The 9,771-nt window shown below is 38.1% G+C and overlaps 1 protein-coding gene across 1 annotated transcript; it reads left to right on the plus strand.

The window, feature by feature from the left end:
* Positions 1 to 6,429: 6,429 nt before the first annotated feature.
* On the plus strand, positions 6,430 to 9,397 carry LOC111601754 (phytanoyl-CoA dioxygenase domain-containing protein 1 homolog). The gene is made up of 3 exons (XM_023318493.2): positions 6,430 to 6,701; positions 8,357 to 9,014; positions 9,079 to 9,397. The coding sequence occupies exons 1-3, from the start codon at positions 6,678 to 6,680 to the stop codon at positions 9,261 to 9,263; spliced, it is 867 nt and encodes a 288-aa protein (XP_023174261.1). The 5' UTR covers positions 6,430 to 6,677; the 3' UTR covers positions 9,264 to 9,397.
* Positions 9,398 to 9,771: the final 374 nt, after the last annotated feature.

Genomic DNA, 9,771 nt, shown 5'->3' on the forward strand with positions numbered 1-9,771 from the left:
TCTTATTTAAGGTGTATGGTAGATGTGCCATGCCACAGGGATATCCACTCAAAAATATCAATAAGCAAGAATAATCAACTCCCAGATACTCGTTCACGGTCCAATAGCTCAATCTATATATACAGTTGGCCATATTTGCGATTTCTTATCAGGGGCACCACATAATATGTAGACTCTCGCTATCTGTCGAGGAGTAGAACCATTCTGGATATGTCACCTGCCAAAGGAGACATATATTTATATATTTTTTCTTTAATTCTAGCTATAAGACTGCAGTAGGATCTAGATATAATACTATGGAAGCTACAGTTACATCTACTATAAGTGTTCAAAGTACCCACTAGGTGACAAAACATACAGTATTTACCGAGTTGTCGCACCTGCAATGCAGCTGCAATTGAATTTGATTTCGTAAGCGGGAATAAAATCTGTCAACATCCTGCTTAAGCCTTCAATATAGTTGGCACATATCATTTCTAACACGCTTACGCTGTGTGGAATTCGTTCATAATTAACGAGTGTCTGCTTTAATCTACTATTATAATCAAAGTTAGAAAGCTTTAACACTCTCCTCTTCCAGCAAGGGAACGTAGAGAGAGAAAGATTTCGTATAAATTGGTAGAAAGTTATCATAAATCACATCTTACTACCTTTTCTTGTTTCACTTGAAGTTTGATTGACGAGATCATAATTTTCTTGATGAAATGTTTTCGTAATCAACGCTCAACCGAAAGCCATGCGCCAATTTAACGGGTTTCAAGTTGCGTGAGCGACTCCTATTATCTGGCCGCAGAGCCAACTATTCCAGTGCGTGGCTTCTCCCATGAGCATGTATACCATAATTTGAATCGCCACCAATTAGTTGTGAATTTCTTAACTGACATTGAAGTTCAAGCAAGCGATGACCATCTAACAGCCACAGCAGCAATTAACATTCAAAATTAAGACGTAAAGCTACCACATTTGGCTCCCCAGTTGCCGACTGATCAACTCGGCCAAAGCTAAGTCAAGCCGGCCTGGGTCTTGCCAGGCCTGGTCGGGGCACTTTCGCAAATATATTTATACATACACACATACAAAAATATACATAATCACATATGTATGCACACGCGTATGTATACTTCGCTGACAACGTGCTCGCCATTAGATTTATTGTCCAAGTATCTTCGCATGCAAATTCACTTCTGTTGCTTTGAGTGGATTGATTCGATAATGAAGCCCGAGATTTTAGATTTAAGATCTTAGGTAAAAGCAGCTAAGACAGCGCGTAATTTGCCTTTGTTATTCCAATTTTTATTGTCGTTGCGCTTTTGCTGTAATACATTTATAATGATCATATTAATGTCCTTCACGCATATATGCATATATTTATGTCTCTGTCAATTATAATATCTTCAGCAGAACAGCTCTTAAGTAATAATACTTACTTCCATATATGTGAATACTATCATAAATACAATCATATTGAATATTTGGTTCTATAAGCTCAGGAAAAAACTAACATAGAACCTAGCCAAATACAGGAAAGATTAACACCCAACTTAGAATAACAGATCAATAAATGTTTGCATTGGAACTTTGGAACATTATGCTAATTTTATGGATCTGTATAGATTTGGAATTGTTGTAATCTGAATTTTAATCATAATCTGGCTACCATTCAAGTGATTTTTGGTAAAGGTTTAAATTATGTATAGGAACGCGGAAACTGCAGAGTCTACAAAGGCTACAGATATAAATAGATATATATAAATAGATATATGTATGTATATACATATATATATAAATGTATGTATATCCTCATACTATGTACTTCTGATTCTTATATACTTTATCCACTTAACAATAACAATTTAAATAAATGAACTTAGACATGTTTGTCCACTATAACATTTCGTATATTGTAGACTTCGTACATACTTTCTTGACACTCTGCAACCAAACGTAACTATTTTGTTCTCATCTGTCCACAGTATGTTGGTCCACTAACTGAAGTTTTTTTCCTTATATTTAAGTCTAACAATTAAATTTAGCAATTCCAATTAACTTGCATGAATAAAATGAAATTTATTAATTACACTTACTGAGGATAAAGTTTCTTTTAAATTTTCAATTTTTATATTTTATTTTTTTTATTTTTTATATTCAGCACTACTATTTTTATGCACATGTTATTTTAATTTTAGGCCAAAAAGTGACAACTTTATCACATAATTCGCTTCGTTGTATTATATTCTAATAATAATAATAAGTGTTCATCTTTTTATTTTTTTCAATGGAAATTGTTAACATTTTGTGTACTACTTTTATGAAGAATGCTGTATATCAGGTTGGCATATATATACATGAACATATATATAGATTAAGCTCAAAATCTAGTTTTAAATATATATTTTCTACTTTCCGCTTCTTATTTGCTTTCTAAAACATTGATAGCTGCAACAGATTATATCAGTCTTAACAAACTGCATTGGAAGTGAATATTGCCTATTGAAAAACGTCCCATTAAATAATAATAAATTAAATTTAGTAATAATAAAGGCTGCTTTCGTTTCCTTGTCCCGGTCTAGTACCGCTGCTAGTGTTTTCCTTTCTCCCGCCAGGCGGGCGGCACTCACTTTTTGCACTCAATTCACAGCTATTGGTGCGTTTGAATATCACGTGGGATGTCGTTACAGCTAAATTCAAACTTTCGAAACTGTTTCTATTTGGTTGGCAAACAGCTCACATATTCAGCGCGCTAAGGTCAAGCAAATTGCACAAATCCGGAGGGGGCGCGTCTATAAAAAACATCTCTAATCAAAATTGTAAAAAAAGCAAAACAAACATGCTCAAAACACATATCAGTTCAACGCGCCACAGCGCCTTAGTTCAGAGTGTTTGATTAACAGTTACCCTATACTATTTATATATATTTTTTATTTATTTGTTTATATAGAGGAATTTATAGAGATTATAAATAGTATTTATAAATGAGCGGCTTGAGACTAAATTTCCAATTTAAACCGCAAATCGCATAATGTTTTTCTTGGAAGTGTTTCGGATTCAAATATGAAACCATCTTTATCTTGTGTATTCAGATATGTTTATCAGGTTTTTTATTAGTAAATTTATTTTAATGTTTTTTTTTAATTACTAATTAAATTTTTTATTAAATTGCTTGCAAATATTTAAACAAATAAAACTGAGCATCAAAGCAGGAAGTTTGTGCGAAGCTTAAATCGAAACACCCCAATGAAGATTTTTAGTTATATAGCAATATATAGCATAAGGTATAGACAATGGGTCCATTGTACAGGGTATATCAAATTGGAAAGGCAGCATATTAAATTTGATGACTGCAATGACTCAACATTTTCTAATCAGACCAGACGCTGGAGCCATCATCATTAGCAACAGGCACAGCCGCAGCCACAGCACCAGCAGCACAGCATCAACAAAACAAAACTCGAATTTTTGCCGAAAAACAAACATTTGAAATATTATCAAATTGTTGTTATTCAGGCAAATCGCGTGTCTTCAATTTTTTTTTAATTAACTTAATTAGCCGCACAAAAGAGCTTGGCTTCTTTCTCTGCAGCAGACAAGAAGAACCCAAAAGCTCTCTGACCTTGGGCCGATCATCTGTTTGTGGCTGTTGTTTGCTGCCGTTGTATTCGCAAGCGCGTCGGGGGGCGTCTATTGGCCTCTTGGGACCTTTCGGCTGCACATTGTTTATGAGTTGATTGTTCAGGTGCCGCCATCGTCATCTGCAATTCAAGGGCAACCGAGCTAACACGGTCATTATGTATGTAGGAGCTGCTGCTGATCAAATTGAATGGCTACCCGGCGGCCGCAATGATTTCTAATTTAAATTTTTACTACCATGCATTTGCAAATAATGCTACGACTCAAGAGTCTTGACTCTCGACTCTAGACTGGCGGACAGTTGTGTGTGTGTGGCGTGCTTGTTTGCCTTATTTATGGCCAGAGCTAGTGTAATTAATCTTGTGTAAAGCTGCAATACTAACTGCACACACTAGCATAAGTAAGTGCATTTGAGTCAGGCCAAGCAAGACTCAGTGCCACATTATTAGCCACATGCCATTAGTTTTCGCCGCCTCGCATAAATCTAAAATTTACCATTTTGCATGCATTTCCAATGCGACTTTTTATGACATTCAGTTTTGGCTGGCTGGCTGGCTGGCTGACTTGAGCTGTGTGTGCACTTGGTCAACAGCACTATACAAGTTCTATTACCAAGCTCTTCCACTTCCACTCCAACAAATACAGTTTCATGTTGTTCGAGTTTGGCATTCCTACAATCGCACGACTCTCAGCACATTCAGCTTATAATTCGCTTTTTAATTGCGCTCTTTTCCTTGCATATTATATAAACATATTCAGATATTTAAATGCCGCTACTTAACAATAGTTTTCGCATATTTGGGATGAGGAAATCACAGTTACAACAGCGACTGTTTCTCGGCAAACGACAACCCACGCATACACAGCAATTAACTGCCATATGACAACATAAAGTTGTAAAAAGACGCTGCGCATTAGCCAGGCAATAAACATATATGCCTGTATGAACATGTTTCTACAAATGCATGCACAAACTCAAACTCAAACACAAACACAAGCAAACATACATGCTTATACGTGTACGTACATATGTGCATGCATGCATGCAACACGCGGATTCCACGTGAGGCACAATTGTTGCACATTGAGGAAATTTCGGAATTAACCAGAAAAATTTGGGAATGTCAAGCTAAAGTGAAACTAATGTAAAATAATTCATAGATATTTCTACATAATGAAATAATGACACTGAGTGACAATCAACTAGAATCTAGTAACTTCACAAGCTCAAGCTAGAGTCGAGTGATGGCAATTTAGAGGCGCTAAAATGATATAGATACAGCTTGAGCTGTAAGAAAAAAAATTTGATATTGAAAAAATGATTATTTTATTATAAACAATTCCTAGTAATTGGTCATACTAAGACAATAATTTATATTTATTAATTTATTTAACATATATATTAATTTCCAAGTTAGATTCATTTCTTTATTATATATACTTTTTTTTAGAGTTTGTTTCATTTTGATTACAATAATCTTGTTCAGAATTATTATTAATAATATTCATATCTCTTCTGGGTTTTTCTATTCTATTATAAATAATTAAACAAGACACTTGTAAAGAAATATTTAATCTTTATAAATGTAATAACTTCTTAAACCTAAATCATGTTCCTTAAAAATACATATTAAATTAAAATGATTTGTTATCAATTATTATATGGATATCTTAAATAGATATAGATATTTTCCACATATTCAAGCCAAAATTTATTTTGATTGATATATGTCAAATTTTCAAATAAACTAAATCCATTTTTGCTTTCTGTGCAAATTCTATTATTGTAAATGGAAATGGAAAAATGATTTATAACAAATAAGAAAGCACTAGTCGCGGTGCCCGACTAGGAGATACCCCGAACACACTAATATCTTAGTTTTCTAATATTTTTCATAGCTCGTATCGAGCATTAAACAAAAGGCAAATAAAGGCCGACATTAAGACATGACTCGAACGATGACTCGAACCAACATCGTTTACATAATCATAATCATCATATGACTTACATATTCTATTGAAGTACTCGTCAACTTAGTGAAATGCAGACTATTGGAGTCAGCACACAAAATATAACAAAAATCAAAATTGTATAAAATATACATAACTCTAAATACAAAATTTGAAGGCTCTAGCTCGTAAAAATTAAATCAAGCTCGTAAATTTAAAACAAGCTTGATATGCGCGTGCTATACACGGACCTACAAATGGACAGCCGGACAGGGGTAAATCGATACGGCATGTCGTCCTGATCAACAATATATATACTTTATGCACTCTTACACGCCTCCTTCTGCCACTTACATACGTTTTAACACAACAACTATACCCTGATTTCGCATTTCCAATAGGTTTACGGTATAAAAGGAATTTAGTATATAGATACAAGTATAAATAAAATCAAAAATACGATATCAGGTAACGTGTTATAGTATATTTTCAAAATTATATAGGATATGCCATGGCTGAAATATATTATTTTACAACTATCTAACATAATTGTACAAAGTAATATAAAATATCATGTAAAAATACAGAAACATGAGGCATAATTGATAATAGCAAAAAAAAGGCTAAATATAACGGACAAAGGCTGAGCTGGCATCACTGCTAACAGAGACGGAGACCCATAGTAACAGCCAGAAAGGGAGGTCGAGCGTACGGACGAGAAGCAGAGAGTGAGAGAGAGCGGCGATCGAGAGCATATGCTAAGAATACACATGTGTGTATAGAACTGTTCACCAGCCGACGCGTCGTGTGGGAAGCGCATATCAGGCCGAGTGTTAGAGTGTACGACTGTTCGACTGTTCGAGTGTTCGACTGTTCGAGTGTTCTGCCTGGTATAGCTGGGTGCTTCAGATACTGTTTTCAAAAAAGCGAAACAGTTTTGAAACGTACGCGAAACAGAGCAAAACGTTCGCTGTCGAACTTTGGAGGAGCGCCTCGTCTGAAAAGCACACGATTATTGGGCGAAGAAACAATAACAAAAACAAACCCAAAATACATTTTGTTGATTAATTGAAACAAGAAGCAAAACAAAGTGAAGCATAATGCACAGCAAACTCTTGGATGAGGTATGTCTATTCATCTATTCATCATCAGCATTTTGAGTACTTTCTATAAGATCCGAAAAGTTTGTTTTTTTTGCCGGCTTTTGTGTCTATTTTTGTTGGCAAAAGATTTGTGACCAATTACTTATCGATAGACGCGTTGGGCTCCCACCGAGAGATTACACTCTTCGTTGTTACTTAGTCATCAGGTCCCTCCCCTGATCTCTTGTGCACGCCTTTGTGTCATGGGTCTATTTACATTCATCAGCATCATAAACATTGGCAGCCAATGCGTCGCCTTTTAGTGCGGTTCGCGGAAAAGCCAACTGCGGAAAAGCATTCCTTTATTGCCTGGGAACAAAGACTGAGATGGCCAGTTGAGGAAATGTTTTTGCTCTGCTCAAATTTAATCTCCAGCCATTCATACATACTCATGTCTGCGTATTGGGGGCAATTCTTAAAACATCTTGTGGTCAGCCTTGCCCAAATGGCATTAAATTAGTATACTGGTTAGCCAGCTCTGAGCAGTCTAGATTCATGCATATTTATGCCCAGCAAAAGTCAACTCGAGCGCTAATCAAGTGTAACTCAAAGCGTTCTCAACTGCTCTTATGCAAACGCCTTACTACACAGAAACAGTCGCGGACTTATGCAAGTTCTAGTTCAACAAACGATGAGTTAACAGCCAGCAGAGCTGCATAACGAGCCCCTTGCCCAATCCGCTGTCAATTCAGCGGAATGCACTTGCACAGAGAAACTGCTGTCGATTGCGGAATCAGCTGCAGCAGCGTCTCATAACATTGTGAAGCCAATTGGCTGACCCGCGAGGCATAATTTTCCACGAGCTGGGCACTTGGACAGGCATAAGTCTCATCTGGCAGTCCCATTTGCTTGACACTTGCACGGGCATTTGTTGGCGTATTCATCAAAAGGCGGGGAGGCTGACCCCTCCAATGATCAGTGCAGGTGTGTTGGTGCCTTTGAATCACTGCGACTATTTATACTCTTGCTTTTCGTTTGCTTGCTCAAGCCATTCGAAATATACTTTTTTATTTGATGAAACTAAGAGAGCGCCCACAACAGAAGTGAATTTCGATCTTCTGGCCAAGTAGATCTTTGAATACCCTTTTAGGAAGCGGACTCTCGAGACTCATCTAGAACTTTGTCTGTTACGTATGGCACAACAAAGTGCAAATACCTTTCGCCTCACTGCGAGCAGATGATAGAATGACAATACCCTAAGAATGTGTGAAATTTCAATTTCACATTGAGTGATTTCAATGAATAGCCACGAATTTAGTCCGTCCGCATTTGTTGCATGTCAAATTCAGAGTCTGACTACATTGGCGTGTCTACAAATTTGTTAATTAGCAGGTGCCGCAGCTGACAATGGAATACAAAGGGAAGTGGACTGAAGGTTAAGTGTACTTATCCCTGGGGAGATAGGGCAGATAGGGCAGATAGCTGCATTGCACGCGCGTGCCCATTACACAGTCGGTCAAGCTGATAGTGTGTGCGTCTGTGTGTGGTGGGCGGGAGTGCGAAGCCAGACGCAGACCAGACGTCGCAGAGATAAGCCCAGAACTTTATGAATCAATGCGGACCTTCACCCGCTTATGCCGCTTGTTTCAAGTGCTTGTAGCAACAACTAACAGGCAAATTATGCTTTCTATTGACAGCTTAACGAGAATGGCTACATTGTCATAGAGGACTTTCTGAAGCCGGAGGAGGTAGACACGCTGTACCAGGCCGGGCGAGCACTTTGCCTGGATGCGCCACAGTCGAATCGAAAAATCTTTAGCACCATCAAGGCGGAGGATGCGCACAGCAAGGAGCTGTACTTCATGGAGTCCGGCGACAAGGTACGCTACTTCTTCGAACAGGGCGCCATTGGGGATGAGGGTCAGCTGGTTGTGGATCCGATGATCGCCCTTAACAAAGTGGGCCATGCGCTGCATGTGGAGCACCCGACCTTCAATGCGTTGACGTTCAGCAATCGTGTCAAGGAGATCTGTTGGCAGCTGAACTATAATCGCCCGGCCGTATGCCAGAGCATGTACATCTACAAGAATTCCGGCATTGGCGGCGAGGTGACCCCACATCAAGACTCCTGGTTCCTGCACACAGAGCCCAACTCGGCGGTGGGCTTCTGGTTTGCCCTAGAGGATTGCACCTTGCAGAACGGCTGTCTGCAGTTCATCAAGGGCTCGCACAAGAGTGGCGTGCACCGTCGCTACCAACGGAATCCCGACCCCACTGCAGCCGAGCTGATGGTCTATGATCGCGCAGCGCCCATCTATCCGCAATCCAGCTTTACGCCGCTCCAAGTGAGCAAGGGTGAGTAGCTGCAGCTGAGCCCACGTCCGCAATACCATTTTAATGTGCTGCAATTCCTTGATAGGCACATGCATCGTCATCCATGGCAATGTGGTGCACAAGAGCGAGCCCAATCGCTCTCAGAAGAGTCGCCACGCCTACACCTTTCACGTGATTGAGACTGAAAACAATGTGAAGTATTCCGAGGGCAACTGGCTGCAGGCACCGCAGGATAAGCCATTCCCTCTGCTCTTCGAGCGCACGGCCTAATTGATTGTATCATAGATTGATGCTGACTTCGGTATTTTTGTTTATAAGATTGAAAGTGAGGTTTTTCGAATGACTATGATATCGCCATATATTTTAAGTTGTTGTACATGTCGAGTTTTATGAGACTATAATAAATGAAGATTAATGTATATTTAAGTCTGGGGATATTTTAATCGGAAATACGAAATATTCTTTCATATGATCCATAGGTGAATTTTGAATTTATTCAAAAATGTATGTCTAAGCAATTTCAATGCACAGATTTTTAAAGAAAAATCTGCTTTTTTTTATAGTGTATAAAATTCTGATAAGCTTATTTTTAATTTATTTAAATCATGCTCAATGCCAATTAGAAAAGTCCAGTTAGTATTTTGTGCAAAAAACATCGCACTTCGATAATTGACAGCCTTGGTTCTTAACTCTGCTAAGCATCAACATCGAATATCAATAATCGACAGATTTGGTTCTTAACTCTGCTTAACATCCTGGTCGTTTAAAAGTATGCAAC

The sequence above is a fragment of the Drosophila hydei genome, unplaced genomic scaffold, assembly GCF_003285905.1.
Source record: "Drosophila hydei strain 15085-1641.00,03,60 unplaced genomic scaffold, DhydRS2 tig00008137-arrow-arrow-pilon, whole genome shotgun sequence".
NCBI lineage: Eukaryota > Metazoa > Arthropoda > Insecta > Diptera > Drosophilidae > Drosophila > Drosophila hydei.

Excerpts from the sequence above, each read along its gene's own strand:
- LOC111601754 (XM_023318493.2), top strand. The coding sequence starts at position 6,678 with ATGCACAGCAAACTCTTGGATGAG. Across the intron at positions 6,702-8,356 it reads ACAGCAAACTCTTGGATGAG|CTTAACGAGAATGGCTACAT; the intron begins GTATGTCTATTC and ends TTCTATTGACAG. Across the intron at positions 9,015-9,078 it reads GCCGCTCCAAGTGAGCAAGG|GCACATGCATCGTCATCCAT; the intron begins GTGAGTAGCTGC and ends ATTCCTTGATAG.